General features: G+C 48.5%; 1 protein-coding gene across 2 annotated transcripts in view; it reads right to left on the reverse strand.

Annotated features, from left to right (window-relative positions):
* Positions 1-72: 72 nt before the first annotated feature.
* RELB (RELB proto-oncogene, NF-kB subunit) overlaps positions 73-23,801 on the reverse strand; it is a 29,271-nt gene continuing 5,542 nt past the window's right edge. For both annotated transcript variants that reach the window (XM_089902714.1, XM_089902715.1), the window contains 9 exons: positions 22,824-23,170; positions 13,866-14,023; positions 12,429-12,520; positions 12,116-12,247; positions 10,453-10,557; positions 5,188-5,403; positions 4,303-4,371; positions 4,087-4,164; positions 73-884 (listed from right to left, as the gene is read on the reverse strand). In XM_089902714.1, the coding sequence (XP_089758840.1) occupies positions 499-884; positions 4,087-4,164; positions 4,303-4,371; positions 5,188-5,403; positions 10,453-10,557; positions 12,116-12,247; positions 12,429-12,520; positions 13,866-14,023; positions 22,824-23,170 (1,583 nt within the window). In that variant the 3' untranslated portion in view covers positions 73-498. The remainder of the gene's footprint in view (positions 885-4,086; positions 4,165-4,302; positions 4,372-5,187; positions 5,404-10,452; positions 10,558-12,115; positions 12,248-12,428; positions 12,521-13,865; positions 14,024-22,823; positions 23,171-23,801) is intronic.

Here is a 23,801-nt window from a genome sequence, read left to right on the forward strand (position 1 = left end):
GAGATCCTGGAGACTTTGTACGTAAGGGCCGCGGGTGTTTCTCAAGCGGAGAAGAGAAGAGACCCCCAAGGCTCAAAATCTCATCTTTATTGGGAAGACTCAGAACAAACAACCTACCCCCCACCTTCAAGCCTGGGGACGGAGGGCGGGGGATCTGCACCCTCCTCCCATATGTACACAACAGAATTCGCCTGGAGAAGGTGCCCCCGCTTGTGAGGGCTGAGGCAGCAGCTTTAACAACCGAGCGCTTGAGAGCCAAGCAAGCCCCTTTTCCTCTCCAGACTCAGTTTTCTCACTTGTAAAATGGGCTCAGGGGAAACCGATGCTACGGAGTTTCTCGCCAGCGCTGAAGATGTCCGATTCAGAAGGATGAGAACGTCGGAAGACTGACCAAGGGCCGCCCAAGGGTATGGGGGGGTGCTGGATATCCTGGTTGGGTTCGCACAGCCCCTTCCACCTCCCTCCCCACCCAGCGCCTCTCCTCCAGCGCCGCGGGGGCTACGTGGCCTCAGGCCCCGGGGACAGGAGGCTGCCCCCAAAGCCCGCCTCGCGGTACTGATTGGGGAACATGTTGCTGCCCACGAGGCTGGCAGTGCCTCCGTCCCCGGGGCCCGGGGACTGGTACGAGTCCAGCGTCAGCGGCTCGGTGCCGGGGGGCTCCCCGACCGCGGCCCCTGCACCCCCATTGCCCGCGATAGCGCTGGTGAGTGGTGGCGCTGGGGGCAGCATGTCCAGCATGGTGAAAAGCGTGGGGGCAGCGGGGTCGTAGGCAAAGCCGTCGTCCAGGAGGTCCGGCTCGCAGGGGGGCTCCAGGCCTGGGAGGGATACGGTGCCCGGGAAGAAGTCTGTGTCTGGCAACAGTGCTGATGGCGGGAGGAACAGGCCTGCAGGGATGAGAAGAAAGAAGAAAGTATGGTGGGCTTTTAGGGTCGACCTCTGGCCAGGCCCTAACTCAAATGCCCCCTCTGTTGCTAAATGCTTTATCGGTGTGGCCTCTTATAATGCCAAGAAGAAACTCTGAGTAGGGACTATCACCGTTCTCTATCTCCCTTTTTTTGTTGTTGTTACAATAATTTTTTAAATTACAAATTACAAAGTTACAAAATATTTGTAATTACAAAATAATTACAATTTTTTGTAATTTTTTGTTACAATAATTTTGTTGATGTACAGTATTATATGTTCCAGGTGTACAACCTAGTAATTCACGATTTTTTAAGGTTATACTCCACTTATAGTTATTACAAAATATTGGCTATATTCCCTGTGCTGTACAATATGTCCTTATAGCTTATTCATTTTATACATAGTAGTTTGTACCTCTTAATCCCCTGCCCCTATCTTGTCCCTCCTCCCTTTCCTCTCCCTGCGGTAACCACTAGTTTGTTCTCTGTATCTGTGAGTCTGTTTCTTTTTTGTTATATTCACTAGCTTTTTTCTTTTTTAAGATTCCACATGTAAGTGGTATCATACAGTACTTGTCTTTCTCTGTCACTAAGCTTATGTCGTCCAAGTCCATCCATGTTGCTGCAAGTGGCAAGTTTTCTTTTTTTTTTATGGCTGAGTAGTATTTCATTGTGTATATGTACCACATCTTCTTTATCCATTTATTTATTGATGGACACTTAAGTTGTTTCCATTTCTTGGCTGATGTAAATAATGCTTCTATGAACACTGGGGTGCATGTATCTTTTCAAATTAGTGTTTTCATTTTTTAAAAAATATATACCTGGAGTGGAATTACTGGGTCATATGGTATTTGCAAATGATATGACTGATAAAGGGTTAATATCCAAAATATAAACAGTTCATACAACTCAACATCAAAAATTAAAAATTAAAGTTAAAAAATGGGCAGAAGACCTGAACAGACATTTTGCCAAAGAAGACATTACAGTTGGCCAAAAGGCACATGAAAAGATGCTCAACATCATTAATCATTAGAGAAATGCAAATTAAAACCACAATGAGATAGCACCTCATACCTGTCAGCATGGCTATCATCAAAAAGACACGAATAACAAATGTTGGCAAGGATGTAGAGAAAAGGGAACCCTCCTACACTGTTGGTGGAAGTGTAAATTGGTACAGCCACTGTGGGAAACAGTTTGGAGGTTCCTCAAAAAACTAAAAATAGGATCATTCTCATTTAATAAGCAAACAGGCAAAATAACTTGCCCTCCACAGGTGAATTGCAGAAGCAGGGTTGAAACCATGCTCCTGTAGTGCTAGGGAGTTTTCCCCAAGAATGAGGAAGAAGAGGAGGCTCCAAAGCCCCCCCCCAAATAAAGACAACCCGAAAAGTGAAACATCCACACCATGGGAGACCCAAGGGAGAAGTCACAAGCCCCAAAATTGTACAGTAAAATGGTAAGTGTCACTGTGGGAGAGTCTCTCTTTTTGAGACAAGACAAACCTCACCAGCAAAGGCTGACTACGCTTGTCTCAGAAAGAGACGCTGCACTGCTGGAACTCTTATTTCCCAGCCTCCCTTGTAGCTTGATGTGACTAAGTGCTGCTGGCTGAAATGTGGGCGTGATGGCTGCAGCTGCAGCAGCCACCTTGGACCATGAGGTGGAAACTATGAGCTGAAAATGGCAGGAGCTTGGGTCTCTGATGATCATGCAGCCACCAAACCATCCATGGACCACCTACCTCTGGACTGTGTTTATGTGAGAGGGGAAATAATGTTCTATCCTATTGAAGCTCCTGTTATTTGGGGTTTTGCTATGAATGCAGTTAAACATGATCAAATGCAGTTAAACAAATGCAGGTGGCATTCCTGCTTTCTGGCAAGTTCCTAACATCTCCTGGGCACCAACTCTATGTCAGCCACTGTGCTAAATAACTGTGTGATGTGACCTCACTAAATTCTGGAAGGAACCCTAAGAGGGAGGGTCTCCATCTGCAAGTTAAGTAAACTGAGGCCCAAAGAGGTCATACAGTGGCTAAATTGTGTCCTCAAATTCAAACCCAGTCTGATTCCAGAGGCCATGCTCCTAACCACCACACTCTAGTGCCAGGGCAGCTTTGCCACAAGGATGAGAGAGGGGAACTTTAGACACTGGGAAATCGGGGTGATAGAACAAGTGGATGAATGACAGGTGGCTGATAAGGAGAGGCTTTGGGGATTGGGAATCGAAGGTTGATGAAATAAACTAGGATTGGGGGTTTGTTTCTAGGGGCAGAGCTGTTGGGCATTGGTTACAGTGGGTTGCGGGGACAACAGGTGATAACTGAAACCTTCAGGGTGGGACTGGCTGGAGTGGTCCAGGCTCAGCAGACTCTGAGTGGTTGGCAGCTGGCTGGGAGCTGGGCGCCGTGGGGTAGCTGGGGTGTTGGGGACAGCGTTCTTAGAGCTAGTGGTCAGCGAGTGGGAGGGCTTTGGATGGCAGCCAGACAGGGTTAGAATTCATGGGAACTGGAGGCTGGCATGTGAGTTGAGACGAAGGCCGTGGTAGAAGAGGCCGGAGGGTGGCTGAATTCAAGGCTGGCTGGCTCTGACACCACCCCCATTTATCCACCGTCTACTCCCTACTAGTGGTTTCACGTGTCATCACTAATCTGAACCTATGCCCAGGTGCAGCTCCCCACTCCACCTCAGACTGGCTGTGTGACCTTGGGCAAGAGACATCGCCTCTTTGGGCCTCAAGTTCTTCACCAGTAAAATGGTGGTGGGGCGTGAGGGGAGATGACAGCACCCCCCCCCAGGGCGATTACCCAGATTAAGTGAGTAAGCACACACGAAGCAGTTATGTGATTATATAGTGTCTGTAAAAATAAGTACATTAAATTTTAAAAGGTCAATGAGGTAGGTATGTGGTGAGACTTTTCAGAGGAGCCCTGAAGCTCTGAGAGGTAGAGCAACTTGGTGAAGGTCACACAGCAGGTAAATGGCCCAGTGGAGATCAGAGCCTCCAGACCGTGTCCAGAACCACTATTCTTTCCACTTTATGTTGCTGGCTAAGTGGTAAGGCACTGCCCTAGTAGGAGCCCCTGGGGGACCTGAAAAGGCCAGAAAAGCAGGGATGCAGCTCACCCTCGGCCCACCTTGCGGGCAGGGGCTTGCACTGAGCCAGGACCCACCTGAGCTGTGGCCGGGCAGGAAGTGATCCAGGAGGGCCGGCTTTTTCCTCCGCCGTTTGCTTTCGATGCCATGGGGGTCTGAGGGAAGACAGAGATGAGGACCCCTGGATCCCAACAGCCCCTCCTCCCCAACCTGGGGTGGGCCAGGGCAGTGGGGTCAGTCATCCCCTCCCAGTAACCTGGAGAGGGATGTGAAAAGGGGCAGAGTGAACACACCAGAGCTATTCAGCTCCCCAAGGACATCGGGCAGCCCCCGTTTCCGCTTCTTGTCCACACCGTAGCTGTCTGTTTAGGAGATACCAGAGGCATACAAAATAATCCATTAAAAATAAGAATTAATTAAGAATTAATTATAGAGACCATTTGGGAAGTTGTTATGCTGTTCTGGTTTTTGCCCAAACAATGCAAATAGATGTCCACATCTTAATCAGAATAAAACCCAAATCCACTTCTAGCTACACTGGAACGTCCCAGGCACTATGCTGCCTCAGGGCCTTTGCACTTGCTGTTCCCGCTGCTTAAAACACTCTTCCTCAACTCTTACCACTTCCCTGGAGAATTGCTTAGTCATCCTCCCATCCTCAGGTCAGCCATCCCCTCCTTTAGGAAGCTCTCCCTGAACCCTAAGGCTGGGTCAGGTGCCCCACTCTGGGCAATCCAAGTTCTGTAAGCAATTCCAATCCCAGCCCTGCCCACTCTGGTTGTCACTGTATGGGAATGGATCTGTGCCCCCCCTCCCCATAAGACTGTGAGCCTCATAGGGTAGGGCTGGGGCTGTCTCAGTCACTGCTACGTTCCCAGCACTACCCAGCGAGGGCCAGGCATGAGCAGGCGTGCTGAGGGGAGGAATGATTAAATAGTCCCAAAATGTCATAAAATGGGTACTATTATTATTTCCATTTTGCACAGGAGGAGTCTGAGGCTAGGAGAAGCCAAGATCGCACAGCCAGTAAGCAGCAGACCAGGATTTGAACCCCAGTCTGTGCAACTCTGAGCCTGCATTCTACTTCTGCCTCTTCCCCTTTCCCCTTTGGGTCACCCCAAGCAAGACCAAAGACCTAGTCTCTGGGGCGGTGGGTCACCCTGGGTGGCCTTGGTTACCATGGTCCCGAGGCAGGTATGTGAAGGGCAGAGGCTCACTGCAGACCCCATCAGTAAGCCGCTGCAGGAAGACATTCACTGTCACAGGTTCAACAATCTCCAGGTCCTCGTAGGGTGGTGTCTTGAACACAATGGCAATCTGGCGGTGCACGTCGGCCTGGGAGAAGTCAGCCCGGCCTTCCCAGGAGGCTCTGCTGAACACCACCGATATATCCTCTGGCAGGAAAGTGCGGGTGTCAGCTGAGCCAGAACACTGGCCCACCAGAGACCCAACTCACTCAGCCTCCCCCAAAATCAACACCAATATTTCTAAGAATAAAACTAGTCATAATAAAACTAATCATAGCGGCAGCTAACTTTCTGCTGAGCACCTACCGTGTGCCAGTCACTGACATACACACACACACACGCACGCACACACACACGTGCGCGCGCGCGCACATACACACACACACACACACACACACACACACTCATCTAATCCTTTAACAATCCAAAAGGCAGGTAGACTTAATATTTCCACCTTATCAGGGGCCCCCAAGACCACCATCAGATTCAGTGATTCACTAAGGGGACTCACAGGACTCATCATATAGTTGTACTCATGGAGGCTATGATTTATTACAGCAAAAAGACAGATGCACACGCAGTTAAGAGGAAAGGTGTGCCTGGAGCGAAGTCCAGAGGAAACCAGGTGCCAACTTCCAAGAGTTCTCCCCAGGGGACTCACACAGAACATGCACACCGCACACTGCTGCCCCCAGTGGCAACACACATGAAATGCTTCTACCAAGGAAGCACATTAGAGACTTACTGCCCAGGGTTTTTACTGGGAGTTGGTCAAGTAGGCTCCCTCTAACTGGCACATATCAAAATTCCAGACTCCCAGAAGGAAAGCAAATGATCCGCACAAACCATATTGTTTGTACGGTTTAGGTACAGTGAGCCACTCTTAACAGTCAGGGAATGGTAGGAGCCCTCTCAAAGTTCCCAAAAGCCAGCCACGGGTCAACCTTGTAAGCTGGGCTTCCAAACGCTAACAGTCTCAGACCTGCTATGTTAACTCTTTTCTAGACACCCACTTCATAGATGGGGAAACCGAGGCTTGGGGGTTTAAGAGACTAACCCAAGGTCATACAGCTGGTGGCAGAATAGTCGGGATTCAGTATGCTACTCTGCCTACTATTTCTTTTTCTTGTCTTATTGCATTGCCTCTCATCACACTAACTCCATATACTGAGGCTTTATATGTGTTGGACAGACATGGTTTGCCTCTAAGACACATAACAATCCTATGAAAAAACTACCTTTAGGAAGTCCATTATATTGAGGGGAAAGCAAAGGCACAGGGAGGTTAAGTCACTTGTCCAAGGTCACAGAGTCAGCAAGTGGTGGAGCCAAGATGGGGATCCGGGCAGGCTAGAGCTCTTCACCACCAGCTGCTACAGCTTGAGGAAGTTACTGATATCTCTGGGCCTAGTTTCTTCACCTTCAAGAGGGAAAGTCATAGTACTCACCTCACAAGAGTTGTTAGGAGGATTAAATGAGTCACTCCAAGAAAAGGACTTAGAAGAGGGCTTAACATAATAGGTGCTCAGTCCACGTTAAGTATGATAGTTTTTATTAGTATTATGCAAAATACTAACTCCAGGTCTGGCACTCAGGAAATCCTCAGTAAATGCTAACTCTCTGTAGTGTAGTTTTTAGGTGCGTGGGATCCCATCTCATCCTAACACCAGCTCATTTTAGGGATGAGGAAACAGGCTTAGCGTGGTGAAGTCACCTGCCCGAGATCAGTCAGTGAGTGAGTAACGGAACAGGACTCACATGTACCTCGAATCATTCACCCAGGGCAGGAACAGTTTCCCTGCCCTGACCCCAATTCCCAGACTCCTAACAGCCTCCTTGGCATTCCTCAGATTTCAGCTCAAATATCACCTCCTCTGGGAAGCCTTCCCAGATGCCCGGACCATGTCTGGACTTTCTGTTGTTCAATCTCAGCACTTTGTCTTCTTCCCTCTCAGCATTACTCACATTTGTAATTTGTCTTTCTTTCCCTACCTCCCTCTGAACTGAGAGCCGTGTGAGGGCAGAGGCTGGGCCTTTCTCTGTCACTGCTGCGTCCCAGCACTGCCTACCACAGAACCCAGCACAGAGGAGCCACCCAATAACCATTTGCTCATTCATTCAAAATCTTATAAGAACCTCCCACTCCTGGGTACATATCCAAAAGAATTGAAGACAGGTGTTCAAACAAAAACTTATACACAAATGTCGAAAACAACACTATTCATAATAACCAAGAGGTGAAAATAACCCAAATGCCCATTAACTGATGAATGGATAAACAAAATGGGATATATCCATATATGGAATATTAGCCATAAAAAGGAACAAAGCACTGATACCTGCTACAGCATGGATGAACCTTCATAACATTACACTAAGTAAAAGAATCCAGACATAAAAGGCCACATATTGTATGATTCTATTATATAAAATGTCCAAAATAGGTAAATCCATAGAGACAGAAAATAGATTGGTGGATGCCAGAGGCTGGAAGAGAGGGGAATAGAGAGTCACTGCCTACTGAGTACTGGGTTTCTTTCTGGGGTGATGAAAATGTTCCGGAACTAGAGAGTGGTGGTGGCACAACCTTGGGAATGTACTAAATATCAATGAAGTATACACTTTAAAATGGTTAAAATGTTTTGTTTTAAGAGTAAACCTTGCAGAAAAAAAGAAAAATAAAAGAGAGAGAGAATCAGGAAAAAAAAAGAAAAAGGTTTTTGGTTTTTTTTTCCCTGAGAACCTCATGTGTGCTTGGCCCTAGACTGGGTGGTTCTGGGGACACAGCTGTTCACCAGGATGCTCCCAGGTCCTGCCCAGACAACCCAGTGGCGGGAGGGTGGGGATGGAGATAGACGTTAACTATATAACCATACAACCTGAGAAACGATTGTGGGGGGATTCCTGAGGCTGTAGCATGTTCTCCTACCCTCCTCCCCTCTCACTGCCCTCCTGCCCCATTGGCCTCACTGTTCCTCCAACAACTAGGCCTGCTCCTACCACAGGACCTTTGCACTTGCTGTTCTCTCTGCTGGAACACTCTTCCTCTCATGGCCACACAGATTCTTCGTGGCTCCAGTGTCACCTCCTGAGAGCGGTCCTCCCTGGCCCCACTAAGTCAAACTGTGCCCCACAACACCTCCAACCATCTCTCTCTATCCCCTTCCTCAGCATTATCTATCTCCAGATACTACTTTTTCACCACCTTCCTGATTTTTTTTCAACTCCCTTTCTTTATTTTTCCTCCCAGAAGCACAGACCACCTGGATTCAAATCCTGTCTCTACCTGACTACCTCTGTGACCTTGAGCAAGTTACTTAATCTTTCTGTGCCTCGGTTTCCTCATCTGTAAACGGGGAATAAGAGAATCTACCTCATAGAACTGTTAGGCAATTAGATGATTGAATAAATGACGCATACAAAGGGCTTAGGTCAGAGTTTGGCACTTAATAAGAGCAAGACAGGCTTCCCTGGTGGCACCGTGGTTGAGGATCCGCCTGCCAACGCAGAGGACACGGGTTCGAGCCCTGGTCCGGGACGATCCCGCATGCCGCGGAGCAACTAAGCCCGTGTGCCGTAACTACTGAGTCTGCGCTCTAGAGCCCGCGAGACACAACTACTGAGCCCACGTGCTGCAACTACTGAAGCCCGCGCGCCTAGAGCCCGTGCTCCACAATGAGAGAAGCCACCGCAATGAGAAGCCCACACACTGCAACGAAGAGTAGCCCCCACCTGCCACAACTAGAGAAAGCCCACGCGCAGCAACGAAGATGCAACACAGCCAAAAATAAATAAAATAAACAAATTTATTTTTTAAAATTAAAATAAGAGCAAGATAGGGCTTCCCTGGTGGCGCAGCGGTTGAGAGTCCGCCTGCCGATGCAGGGGACACGGGTTCGTGCCCCGGTCCAGGAAGATCCCACATGCCGCGGAGCGGCTGGGCCCGTGAGCCATGGCCGCTGAGCCTGCGCGTCCAGAGCCTGTGCTCCACAACGGGAGAGGCCACAACAGTGAGAGGCCCGCGTACCGCAAAAAAAAAAAAAAAAAAAAAAAAAGAGCAAGGCAAATGTTTGCTCTTCTGTTGGTGGTGATGTTATTTATAATAGAGTCACATGATAGAAGATGCAAAGGATAAAGAAAAGATATATACAATAAAAGAGAGGGACTTCCCTGGTGGTCTAGTGGCTAAGACTCCATGCTCCCAATGCAGGGGGCCTGGGGTTCGATCCCTGGTCTGGGAAGATCCCACATGCCACGGAACAACGAAGCCCGTGCACCACAACTACTGAGCCTGCGCTCTAGAGCCCGCGAGACACAACTACTGAGCCCACGTGCTGCAGCTACAGAAGCCTGCGTGCCTAGAGCCCGTGCTCTACAACAAGAGAAGTCACCGCAATGAGAAGCCCGTGGGCACCGCAATGAAGAGTAGCCCCCGCTCGCCACAACTAGAGAAAGCTCACGCGCAGCAACGAAGACCCAAGGCAGCCAAAAATAAATAAAATTTAAATAAATAAATGTGGAATTAAAAAAAAAAAAAGATCCCGCATGCAGCAACGAAGATCCCACGTGCTGCAACTAAGACCCAGCGCAGCCAAATAAATAAATAAATATAAAAAAAAGAAAAAAGAGAAAGCTCTCCCCCCAGGCAATCCTGGGTTGTTTTTTCTTTTTAAAAAAATCCTGTTTTTAATTGGTCCAATGGTTAAGACTCCGCCCTTCCAATGCCAGGGGCGCGGGCCAAAAAAATTTTTTAAAAACCAACAAAAAAACCCAAAAACCCTATTTGAACAAGGGTTTTGACATTTGAACAGATGTGGAAACATCGTCCATTTTCTCCATTCGTAGCCCTGATCCAACTGTCATAAAGCACTTATTTATGCACCTCCACGATTTTAATACCAGAGTCCCCCTGGAGCTCATGATGGCAAGGCCTGCCAGGTACCCAGCGCAGGCCAGCACTGTTTGTTTGTGCCTCCTTCTTTGTTCATGAATGAGTGAGCAGGTGAGCGAGTGACTCAGTGAGTGAATGAATCAATGGGCTATTTCTGTCTGCCTCCACAACCAAAGCTCTGGACCCTTCCACTCGGCTCCCCTGGTTAACTGGCTCTTCTTCACCCTCTCATCCTCCGGGCTCCCCAGCTGCCCCTGCAAGCCGGCAGACCCCACTCCGTCCACTCGCTGCCCCAGGCCCCTCACCTTTCTGCACCTTGTCGCACAGCAGGTAGAGCTCCTCGCCACCCGTGCACGGCCCGCTCTCCTTGTTGATTCGGCAAATCCGCAGCTCTGACGTGTTTGTGGACTCTGGGAAAGAGGAGAGGAAGGAGCACACAGAAAAAACGAGAATTCAGTCATCAAACCCTTACCAGGTACCCCATGGGTGCCCACACTGGGGTGTGGAGAGGTGGGAAATGGAGAAGCCAGGGTGCCTGATCCTTCTGGAACCTGTGGTCCAGGTGGAAAAAGAAGATGCCCAGGCAGGAGGGGTTAATGGACGATCATGAGTCCTCCGTGCTGAGGTCCGGTGAGTGTCTGCTCAAAAGGGAGACCCTCAGACCTCAGGGAGGGGTTGGTGGGGTCAGGAGTCAGGGATGAGTCTTAGATGAGGGCTAATGGCCTGAAACTTGTAGTGGACACATGTTGTTTTGCCAGTCTAGCAGTCCTGGCCCTTCTTTTGTTAACAGCCCCCCCAGTTTTCCTTTAAGGAACCACCCCCCACCTCAGTCATGGGGATTGGGTAGGGCGGAGCCCACTCCCAGCTCAGCAGTGATCATTTGCCCTAGACCTGGCCAATCAGAGCATCACCTCCTTCTGGCTACAGCTGATTAGTCAGAGAGGAGGACATGACTAAAACTAGGCCAATGAGAGACAGCCCTGGGACTTTGAGCAAAAATGCTGAGTAAGAGAATCTCTCTTTGGGAGCAGGGGAGAAGTGTCATGCTGATAGGATGTAAGACTAGAGCTACATACAGTTATTTTGCCCCTGCATGGGAGGGCCCTGCCAAGAGTGACTCTAACATAAAGGAAGCATGGCTGAGAGATGGAAAGAGATCCCTGACGACATCACTGAGAACCTGGATGCAGCCAGACCTGAAGCACTGTGCTACCTCTGGATAGTTTTAGTTAATGGAACAAATTCTTCTTTTTTTCCTTATTTGAGTTGGGATTCTATCCCTTGCACCCATAAAAGTCCTGATTGAGTTAATATCCCTGCCCATTTTGATGCTTGTGGCAGTCACTGTAGGCTGGCTAAAATCTCACAGCCATTCCCAATCTCCTCTTCCATACCTGTACCCCTCTACAGAGGATGAAAAACCTAGATACTTGTTTCTCAGATTCTCTTGCAACTAAGGGCGGCCGTGGGACCAAGTTCTGGCCAATGAGACATAAGGAGATGTCTACCAGGGTGATTCTGAGGAATATATTATTTTCTCTATGAAAGAGAGAGAGATTATTACTCATGCTGCCTCTTCTCAAGGGCTACCTAGTATAGTTGTACTGGTTGTGCATTCTGCAACACCAGAAAGCCCCATTCCCAGAGGCTACCTAGTAAATGCTGACCCTTAGAATTGGGCAGTGTACAGCCTGCACACCACACAGGGTGTCACTGCCCATCATGCCTTGAACACAGACATGATGTCTGGAGCTGCGGCAGCCAGTTCATGACCATGAGGGAAAGCCCAAGAGAATCACAGAGCTGCTGAACCAGCACCCTGATATAGCTGAGCAGCTGAATCAACAGGAACAGCCTTAATAACTGAGAAAAAAAAAAGAACTCCCTGTTTGTTCATGCCATTGTATGTGGGGCTTTCTGGTACCTGCAGCCAAAGACAACCCTAATGGAAGAGCACCCTCGACTCACTCTTGTCATAGACGGGCTCAGAGAGCACAGGGTCCATCCGGCGCATCTGTCCTTGCTGGTCCCTGTATGAGGCCTGGAAGCAAATCCTCACGACATTCATGTCCACCTCCTGATGGTTCTTCAGGGACCCAGCTGCGGGAGAGATATGGGAAGGCTGAGTGTGGGGGGTGGAGACCCTGGTGGGGGGATGGGGGACAGGGAAGGGACGGGGCTGTGGTGGTGGTGGATACTGGAGAAGGCGAGGGGACAGGGGTGGCAGAGGGGGCGAGGGGTCTGAGAGGACAGGATGCTGAGGCTAGGCGTGGGGACTCACCATTGTAGGGGTCGATGCCCAGCTGAATCTTCCGCTCAATGGCCGCCTCGATCTCCTTCTTCCTCACACACTGGATGCCCAGGTTGTTAAAGCTGAGTCGGGGGGAAGGGGGCAAGGGGGGTAATCCTGAGGGGGCAGGTGTAGCCCTAACCCACAGGACGGCTCTGGTAGATGCTGTCTCAGGGCTCACAGTCTCAGAGCTGAGGCCCCCCAGGCCCAGGGGTCCCAGCATTGGGAGGGGACTGGGGTTCAAACCTTTCAGGGGTGTGGAGAATTCTTGAGAGAACTTATCTTTACCACAGGAAAGCACCTGTTGACCTCATTTATAATAAGAAAACTGCAAATTAAACAGCAATGTGATGCCAATTTTTTAAAAAACTCATCAAAACAGCAGAGATCAAAACATCTGACCATACCCTCTGCCGGTGATATTGTGGAGAATCAGGCACTCTCACCCATTGCTGGTGGGACTGTAAATTGCCCCAGCAATCACATATTGGAGGACAACATGGCAGTATTCATTCATTCTACCAATATTTCTTGAGCACCTACTGTGTGCCAGGGACTGTGCTAGGCACTGGGGGATACAGCAGGGAACAAAAGAGATAAAATCCTTGCTTTCATGGAGCTGACATTTTCACTAAGTTTATAAATCACTAAAAGTATAAATGCACAAACTTGGGGCCAGCAATTTCATTTTTAGTAATTCATCCTGCAGAAGAAAGAGTATATATGTGAAGCTGTTCACTGAAGCACAGTTAGTGATAGAGCAACAAGAGATTGGAACCATTCTGGGTGCCCATTCATAGGGACTTAATTAATTGTGTGCATCCATACATTGGAATAGTATGCAGTCAATAAAAAGGATAGGACAGCTCTAAATGTACTGACGGGAATTATCTCTAAGATGTACTGGAACATAAAAACAAGGTGCAAATGTCTGCTACCATTCATAAGGGAAGGAAAAAAATATAAATGCATAGCATATCTTTAGCTGCCTCCAGAGAGGGGCACTGGTGGCCAGAGGACCAAAGATGGAAGGAAATTTATTTTTCACTGCACACCCTTTCTGAACCTTTAAATTTTTAAATTAAAAACATATAAATTATAAAGCGAAAGAAAGAATGGGACTTGCAGCCAAGTCAGGTCTGCAGTCAAATTCCAGCTCTGCCATTGGCTATCTGGGCTCTTTCGCCTCTCTGAGCCTCAGTTTCCTCCTCTACAAAACGGGGATAAATATAATGCGTGTGAATGCGTGTGCGGCAGGGTTCCAGGCCTAGGTAAGACCCTCCACGGCCCCCAGGCCTCAGTTTCCCCATCTAGGAAATGCAGTGGGGAGAGTCTGGCTAAGCTGCCTCTGCTCCTAAGGTTTTCTGGGGTGATCCTCAGCCCCTCAAAATCTCCGTGACCAAGGGTGAGGGGTCAGGGCTCAGGTACCTGTGCCGGGGGCTGACATGAGGCCGGAGCCGCACCCTGCAGACGCCGTCCGTGCAGTCTTTCCCCACGAGACTGTGAGGGTGAACGCGGTGAGGCCAGTCCTTCCACACCAGGCACGCGGTCACCTCCACCTCCCGCAGCCCTCCACAATCCCGGAGCTGCAGGAAGACAGGTGCTCTTGGGGTCCCTTTGCAAACACCCGCACCCATCCAAGCCTCCTTTGGCAGCTCCCCGCCCCTCCCCTCTCCCCCGACGATGGAGGAATGTTTGCTGAAGACCCCTCCAGGATCCTAAACCGGAGGCTTCCAACCTGGGGGCCTCATAACATGAGAGCTGCCCCACAGATGTGCCTTCTTTCGCCACTCGACTTTAAAAACATTGCATGCACACAAGGTCTCCAAGTACAGCCCACAGATAACATACTAATTGTGGAGAGACCAGGTAGACACCACCTTAACCATATGATCAAGGTCAGCGTCACCACTACGGGGCCAAAGTAACACAGGCATCCCCTGATGGGATGTACTGGGAAGAACACGTCACTTCTATGACAGCCCCTTCAGAAGTGCATCACTGGAATCTAATCAGGAGGAAACATCAGAAAAGCCCAAACTGTGGTCATCTGGTCAGACATGAAAGACAATAAAAATACGGGTGTCATATTTTGGGTTAAAAGAGAACAAAACATGTATTTTGACCTGGCTGGTAGTTAAACAGTGTATATATATATATATATATATATATATATATATGTCAAAATTCCTAGAGCTATACACTTAAGATTTGATAAAATATAACTCAATTTCAAAAAAAAAAAAAAAAGAGGAGAGAGGCTACAGAGACACGATAACCAAATGCAACATAGGATCCTTGATTGGATCCTGGATTGGGGGGGGAACAATTATAAAACACACATTTGGGGGACAATTGGGAAATTTAAGTATGGACTGTATATTAGATGATATTATGGAATATTATTAATTTTCCTAGGGATGGTAATGAGTGTCCTAGACATGCAGGAGCTTATTTTTAGGAGATGCCCATTGAAGTATGTAGAGGTGAAATAACATGATATTTACAACTTATCTGCAAATGGGTCCGCAAAAAACACAATGTGTATTTGTGTGTGTGTGAGCGCTGTGCATGCGTGTATGTGTGTGTTTGTGTGTATGGAGAGAGAGTGACAGATATAGCGAGTGGGGCCAAATGTCAACTGGTACGTATAGGTGAAGGGTACACAGGTGCTTATGGTACTCTTAATTTTTCTGGAGATTAAAATTTTTTTCATCTAAACTCATCAAAATGTGTACATTAAATACATGCATTGTTTGTATATCAGTTATACCTCAATGAAACAAACAAACAAAAAACCTAGAAAACAAAAGATTTAAAGGATTTTTTTTTTCCGGAATAAAAAGTTGGGGCAGGGTGGGGGAGGGAAGGACTTGGAGTCTGGGGTCAGCAGATGCAATCTCATATAAAGGATGGATAAACAACAAGGTCCTACTGTATATCAGAGAACTCTATTCAATACCCTGTGATAAACCATGATGGAAAAGAACATGAAACAGAATATATATATATATGTATAACTGAATCACTTTGCTATACAGCAGAGATTAACACAACATTGTAAATCAACTATACTTCAATAAAATAATGTTTTTAAAAAGTTGGGGAAAATCTGGAGCTTACATTTTAAAAGTATGAGACATCACGTTATTCCAGATTTCCAGATTCTCTTTTTTAAAAGGGAAGTTATGGCAACTGGGGCTGGACTTCTACTCAGCAGTCACGTGGGGCAGCAGATAGAAACTGGCCCCTTGAGACAGGACCCAGACCCACGTGGCCGCTTGGCTTTCCTGGGTCACTCACAGGGCCCTAACTGGCCTGAAAGAACCACAAAAGCCTGCTCCGAATGTGTAAAGCCGGTGCCTATAAAATACAACGAACAGGTGCGTCTCAGTGAGGGAGTACTGCCCTCTAGGGGGCGTTTGGGATACTGAGGACAATTCTGGTTGACACTGGGATCGGGACCCACAGCAGGCAGTACAGGGCCACAGATGCTACACAGCCTGCAATACCAGGACAGTCCCACACAAGTCCTGCAAGACCTCTGAATGTCCCGCCAACATTCACATCAGTGACAAACCTGTTTTAAATGGTCAGAACCCAGAACCTCCTTCCATTTTACATGTACAGTATTTTTTCCCATAACTTTCAAATACACTGAATTTTCAAGGACTGCAATCACCATGTTAATTGAGAGAAGACTGGTTTCATTTGAACTCAGAATTGTTCACCACTTTGGTGCCCTTTTTTTTTTTTTGCTGTGCCACTGGACTGCCAGGGAATTCCCAATTGTTCACCATTTTGGAAAATCCTGTCACCTATGGCCACGCTGGACTTGTGGCATTTAAGTCGCCAAGTCCCCACACTGAGTCGGGCTGCATTCATGCTGCTGTATTAATGAAATCCAAAGCAACTGCTACTTTGTTTTCATTTCCCTGAGGCTGTGCCCAAGCATTTACATACTGAAATAAATGTGCTTGTATAGGCTGTATAATTTTCCTTTTATTTCTCCTTCATACTAAAGTTGGGGCATTATGGATTTCAGGGATGATTATGAGTAGACAATTTATATTGAGTAGACAAATTTCATTGAGTCAGATGGGTTAAAACCATTAGTTTAACCAGCTCCCTGATGTAACATTAGGAGATTCTGAAAGGCAAGATTTCTGCAAGGCTGAAAGCTTTTCATCCTTTTTTTTTTGGCTGCACCATGCGGCATGTGGGATCTTAGCTCCCTGACTAAGAATAGAACCCGCGGCTCCTGAAGTGGAAGCTCGGAGTCTTAACCACTGGACCGCCAGGGAAGTCACGAAAGCTTTTCATCTTTGAGATGTCATGCGAGATTGTGGATAGACGTTAGGCCTTGAAGTCAGTCAGAACTGGTACCAAACCAGGCTCTACCTGGTGATAAACCTCTCTGGTCTTACCATCCTTATCTGTAAAATAGGTACTAAGTACCTGGCACACAAGAGCACTTAGTAAATGGCAGTAATCACTACAATGAATTTGCTGTGTACCCTTGTGCAAGTAACTGACGCTCTCTGAGCCTCAGTTTCCTCCTCTGAAAGATGGGGATGAAAATACTAAATCGAAATTCAGAGTCAGGTCACCCCCTATTGTTGGACATTTACTATTCTAACTCTTTGAAATCAGAACCAACACAAAGCTAGAATAACTGCCTGGAAAGGCTTAGAAATAAAAAGTTGGGGAAAACACAGCCTCAAAATATCACCCCACAGGTAATGTACTAATTACAAAGGGAAAGCTATACCTTTTCAATGGTGGTCACTCCCTGTTATGGGCGAAACTGCACACCCCCAAAATTCATATGTTGTAGCTCTAGCTCCCAGTACCTCAGAATGTGACTGTATTTGGAGATAGAGCCTTTAAAGAGGCGAGTCAATTAATGAGGCCTTAGGGTGGGTCCTAATCCAGTCTCCTCATGGCCTTATAAGAAGAGGTAATTTGGACACACAAAGAGTGTGCTAACACTGCTGACGCTGGACACACACCAGTGCTGACACAGAGGAAAGACCAAGTGAGGACACAGCGAGAAGGCAGCCGTCTGCAAGCCCAGGAGAGAGGCCTCAGAGGAAACCAGCCCTGCTAATAGCTCGGTTTTGGACTTCCAGCCTCCAGAACTGTGAGACAGTAACTTCCTGTGGTTCAAGGCACGCAGTCTGTGGTACTTTGTTATGGCAGCCCGAGCTGACTAATACATCACCTTCACCACGGGCTCCGACTCAGCATCAGATATTAACCTGCCACTCCATGGCCATGACGTGAGACGCCTAGAGGGCCACAGCACCACCGCTGTGGTATTCCCACCAAAATGAATCACCTCATCTAATCTGGAAACAGCCGATAAATTCGGAATGTGGGACATTCTACAAAACGCCTTTCCTGTCCTCCACGAATGTCCCTGTCCTGAAATGCAAAGACAGACTGAGGAATGAACCCAAGTCAAAAGATACCAAAGACACCTGTCTTCCTCTGTTTGGGCTGCTGTGACAAAATACCATGAACTGGGTGGCGTATACACAACGGAAATTTATTTCTTGACAGTTCTGGAGGCTGGAAGCCCAAGATCAGGGCGACAGCACGATTGGGTTCTGGTGAGGGCCTCTTTTGGGTGCAGACTGTGTCACTGTGACCTCACATGGTGGAAGGGACCTTCCCCATCACCTTCTGGGTTAGGGTTTCAATATATGAATTGGAGGGTGGGGGACACAAACATTCAGACCATAGCAACACCTGACAACTAAAGGCAGCACGTGATCCTGGACTGGATTTTAAACAAACAGACAAGAAAAGAAACAGGTATAAAGGATATCTGGGGTCAGCTGGGATCATTAGACTATGGACTTAATCTTAGATAATATTCTTGCATGAATATTACGTTTCTAGAATGTGATAACAGCATTGTGATTAGACAAGGTCCTACATTGTAGAAAAAAGTCATGGCTCTTGAGAGATACAGGCTGAAACATTTTGGGTGAAGTGTCATATCTCTGACTCACTTTCAAATCTTCCTCCGTAAATGTCTATATAAAGAGAGGCAGGCTTCCCTGGTGGCGCAGTGGTTAAGAATCCGCCTGCCAATGCAGGGAACATGGGTTCAAGCCCTGGTCCAGGAAGATCCCACATGCCGCGGAGCAACTAAGCTCGTAAGCCACAACTACTGAAGCCTGTGCACCTAGAGCCTGTGCTCCACAACAAGAGAAACCACCGCCATGAGAAGCCCACACACCACAACAAAGAGTAGCCCCCGCTCACCGCAGCTAGAGAAAGCCGGCGTGCAGCAACGAAGACCCAACACAGCCAAAACTAAAGTAAATAAAATAAATAAATTTATTTTTTAAAAAAAGAAGAAAAAAGAGAGAGGCATTGGGAATTCCCTGGCGGTCCAGTGGTTAGGACTCTGTGTTTTCACTGCCAAGGGCCCGGGTTCATCCCCTGGTCCAGGAACTAGGATCCCACAAGCCTCGCGGCATGGCCAAAAAAATAAACCAAGAGAGAGGCATAAAGCAAATGTGGCAAAAGGATGCGGGCGTTCATTGCGCTATCCTTGTCTATTTTGCATAGGTTTAAAATTTTTCCAAAAAAGTTGAGACATAAAGTTGAAAAAATATCCCTTATCAAATTGGAAAAACAGACAAAATGCTTAAAGATAAATGAGGGGCTACAAAATTGCCCCTTAACGTACCACACTTGCCCATTCCTGAAAAGCCAGTGATGGAATATACGTTTCAAAGTAAACCGTTCTTTTCACCAGAATGTCCCGCTAACACGCTACTTCTGGCCACAACGCCTGGAGCCAAATCCAATAACAACAACTACAACCACCTGTCTGAGTAAGGGGTCCTGCACACCAGTGCTGGGCCATCTCCCTGGTTTCCTCACAGTGTCCTGTGGGGGCAGGAGCTTCATCCCCATTTTACAGATGAGGAAACTGAGGCCAAGGGAAGCACTGGACTTGCCCTACATTTACAGCTGGTAAATGGCAGTGCCAGGACCAAAGCCCAAGTCTTTCTGACCCTAAAATCCAAACTTGTTGGGGTAGGACAGGGTTGCTCTGCTAATCCCCCAAGTAAAGCTCTGAGTACAAATCCCACTGAGGAAGAGGAGAGGGAAACAAATCTCACACGAGGGAGCTGGGACCTGGGGCCAGGGTCAGGGATGGCGTCCCTGAGGTGGGCTGAGGCCTCACGGGTGAATAGGAGGTGACCAGGCTGCAGGTGGAAAGCACTCCACGCAGGAGGAATGGCACAGGCAAAGGGCTGGTGGCTGGATGGTGGTGAGTGAGGAGGGCTGGATGGGAATGGGCAGGAGAAGCCGGACCATGAAAGGTCTTAGAGGCTCAGGGAGGATCTTGGGTTTCCTCCTGAGGGTGCTAGGGAGCCAAAGGAGGATTCTGAACAGGGGAGAGGAGCAGATGTGTAATTTAACAGCACCCCTCTGGCGGTCTTGTATGGGGAAATCTGGAGGAGACTGAGAGCTGGTCACCAGGGAGGAAGCTGGAGGTCAGGGAGCAGATGAGCCCGGGATCCAGGGCTGGTGGGATGGTGAGGACATAATTCAGGGTCCACGGACACTTGGGCAAAGATCCAGAAACACATGAAGTCTCCGTATTGGAAAGGCACATGAACCAGGCCTCTCAGAAATCACTGGGAGAGACAGTCATGCATGCAAGCCCCCGGGCAGGGCAATTTGGCAACAGCCGTCAAATTATCTTTGACGGGCAATCCCACTTCCAGAAGTTGTTTTTTTTTTTTAACTTTTATTTTTTGGCCATGCCACACAGCTTGCAGGATCTTAGTTCCCCCACCTGGAATCAAACCCGTGCCCCCTGCAGTGGAAGCGTAGAGTCTTAACCACTGGACCGTCAGGGAAGTCCTAAAATGTGTTTTTTTTAACTTAAGACTATATCTTGGAGCTGAGCTCACATCAGCATGACTGAAGCTGCCTTATTCTCTTTACCATCTCATCCCACCGTGTGGACATAGGATACTATATTGTGCAAGTCTCCTATTGGTGGACATTTTGGTTGTTTCCTGTTTCCCGCTATTACAAGCAGGGCTGTAGAGAACGACTCAGTTCATCTATTATTTCCTTCATGTGTGTCACTCAAATAACTTCTGGAAGGGAATCTGGTGGTCCAGTGGTTAGGACTCTATGTTTCCACTGGCCTGGGTTCAATCCCTGGTTGGGGAAATAGATCCCACAAGCTGCATGGCACAGCCAAAAAAACCCAAAAAACAAAAAACCCCACACATTTTATATACACACACGCACGCGCGCTCCCCTTTATGTACAAAAGGGGGATAGTATATACGTATATATATATTTGCCTGTATAATCATTAATCATAAAATACTCCTGAAAGGCTCCATGAGATATCGATAACAATGGTTACCTCTGGGTGGCGGGGGGAAACTGGAGGCAGGAATGGGGGACTTTTGTTCATTTTAATTTAAATTAAGTTATGTTAATTTAACATGACTCTTCATATTTTTGAACGTTTTGATCCACATCATATGATCCAAAATTTTAAAACAAAATAAAGGGCTTCCCTGGTGGCACAGTGGTTAAGAATCCGCCTGCCAATGCAGGGGACACGGGTTCGAGCCCTGGTCCAGGAAGATCCCACATGCCGCGGAGCACCTAAGCCCCAGCGCCACAACTACTGGAGCCTGGGCTCGCAACAAGAGAAGCCACCGCAACGAGAAGCCCATGCACTGCAATGAAGAGCAGCCCCCGCTCTCTGCAACTAGAGAAAGCCCGCGCAGCAACGAAGACCCAACACAGCCAAAAATAAAATAAAAAATAAAATAAAATAAAGATGGGTATAGTTGAAAATCTTGTCTGTACCTTATCCATTCAGCACTGCCTCCAAAAAAGAATTCACCTGTATTTGTTTTCCTTTCCAGAGTTTCTGTACGCAAATACTACCAAACACAAATTGAAAATCTTATTTTCCCCTCTTTTTGACACACACGGTAGTACAGTTTACCTTGAACAATGTGGGGAGTGGGGGAGGGAGCGCTGGGGCACCGACCCTGCCTGCAGTGGGAAATCCACCTATAACCTATAGCTGGTCCTCAGTATCCGTGTTTCTGCGGTTCCGCCTGGGGGGATTCCAACAACTGGGGATCGTATTTACTGTTGAAAAAAATCCCCCTTTGGGCTTCCCTGGTGGCGCAGTGGTTGAGAGTCCGCCTGCCGATGTAGGGGACGCAGGTTCGTGCCCCGGTCCGGGAAGATCCCACACGCCGCGGAGCGGCTGGGCCCGTGAGCCACGGCCGCTGAGCCTGCGCGTCTGGAGCCTGTGATCCGCAACGGGAGAGGCCACAACAGTGAGAGGCCCAAAAATCCCCGTTTAAGCGGACCCGCCCAGTTCAAACCCATGTTGTTCAAGGGTCAACTGTATAATACCCACAAAATTCTGCACCTCAATTTAAACAAAATGAATATATCTTGGAGATGGATACTTCCACATCAGTACCTAAGGGATGGCTTCATTTAAAATTTTTTCTGTATTAACTGTATGTATTTATATCTATCTGCACACTTACACAGATACATTTGTCCCTGCTGCATAGGACTGCAATCGGTAGATTATCGATTATTTCACCAGTGCCCTGATGATTAACACGGAAACTTCCAATTCTTCTCTATACAAACAAGGCTGCAAGGGAGAAACTTGTACGTCCCTCTTTCACCCAGATGCAGGCATATCTACATGATAAGTTCCTAGAAGTGGAATGGCCCGGTCTAAGAGTACTAATGATAATAATAATTATACTAGTAATACTAGAAGCTCTCTCAATCGAGCACTCACCATGTTGGAGGTACTTGGCGTGTACAAGTAACTCATTTACTCCTCCCAACAACCCCAGGTGCTTGGTTATTATTATTATTCAGTTTTTTAATTTGTTTTCTGGCCACGCCACAGGGCCTGCAGGATCCTAGCTCCCCAACCAGGGATCGAACCCGAGTCCCCAGCAGTGTAAGTGTGGAGTCCCAACCACTGGACCGCCAGGGAAGTCCGTATTATCCCATTTTGTAGGGGAGGAGGCACAGAGGGAGCGAGTAACCCGCCCAAGGCAGTACCTGGATTCGAATCCAGATACTCTGATTCTCAAGGCCTCACTGGTGAACCGGGAGGCTACCAATGATAATTTTGGCCAATGCTGTCAAATTGCCGGGAAGAAGGCCTTTCTTTGAATGCCCTTTAAATTTAAGGCCAAGTGACAGTGGTATCACCTGCTCCAACAACAGCAACAGCAATAATAACAACCACCATAAAACACACGAATAATGAAATACATGCATATGCATCTCCGGGGCGGGGGACACGCGAGTCCCACCGCCCCTGGTGCCCACCTCGATGGCGGGCAGCGTCTTGCTGGCCTCTGTGCTGCTCTCCCCGAGGATGCTGCCGGCCGAGCGGCCCTCGCACTCGTAGCGGAAGCGCATGCCGCGCTGCTTGGGCTGCTCGGTGATGATCAGGTGCGGCCGCGGCCCGGGGCCCGGAGCCGGGGGCACTAGCCGGCCCAGAGGGCAGCCCCAGGGCGGCGGCGTGGCCGGGGGCGGGGGCGCCGCGGCGCCCAGGGTGACGGTGCTCAGGGAGGCCGCCCCGCGAGACACCAGGCGCGGCATCCCCTCGCCCGGGCCCGGCTGCGCCCCCTCCAGGCCGAAGCCATTCTCCTTGATGTACTCGTCGATGATCTCTGCGGGAGAAGCAAAACCTAGGGATGACGCTGATTGTCAAAGAAAAGGCTTTTTTTACCCCCAGACTTGTGCTGCTCTCGCCTTTTCCCGTCCGTTCATTTCTTCAAGACATATTTCTTGTGGGCCAAGGGCAGGGGCGTCAGCTCCGAACACAGAAAAGCCCCTGCCCTCCTTCTTGGAAACAGACGCGTAGCGTCCCCCCCCCCCCCGTTTCTTGAAGCCCAAAACCCCAGGGGTCGGCCTGGTTTCTCCTTCTCCTGCACCCTCCTGTCCACCCACCTCCGAAACAGCTCCTGAACCCATGCCTCCATCACCTCTCACCTGGATCAAGGTAGAACCAAGTCACAGGTACCCCTGCCTCCATCTTGCCCCATTTAATAACAACGAGAATAACAGGTGCTCTGCCCAAGCCGTTCCCATCTCAGAAGGCAGCACCACCATCCACGGTGCTCAAGCTGTGAGGACGCACATCTTTATCAGCTGCTCGCGATCGCACGTCTACTGTGTCCAATCCATGACCTTCTCCTGCCTCTACCTCAGATACACATTTACCTTCCCACCACCCGTCCCCACGCCCGCCGCTCCCTCCCTGGGCCACCCTCCGCCACTCCCCATCTGAACCACTACTCC

This window comes from Delphinapterus leucas, chromosome 20 (assembly GCF_059928025.1).
Source record: "Delphinapterus leucas isolate spDelLeu-1000000601 "Yukka" chromosome 20, BTC_Dleu_Yukka2, whole genome shotgun sequence".
Lineage (NCBI taxonomy): Eukaryota > Metazoa > Chordata > Mammalia > Artiodactyla > Monodontidae > Delphinapterus > Delphinapterus leucas.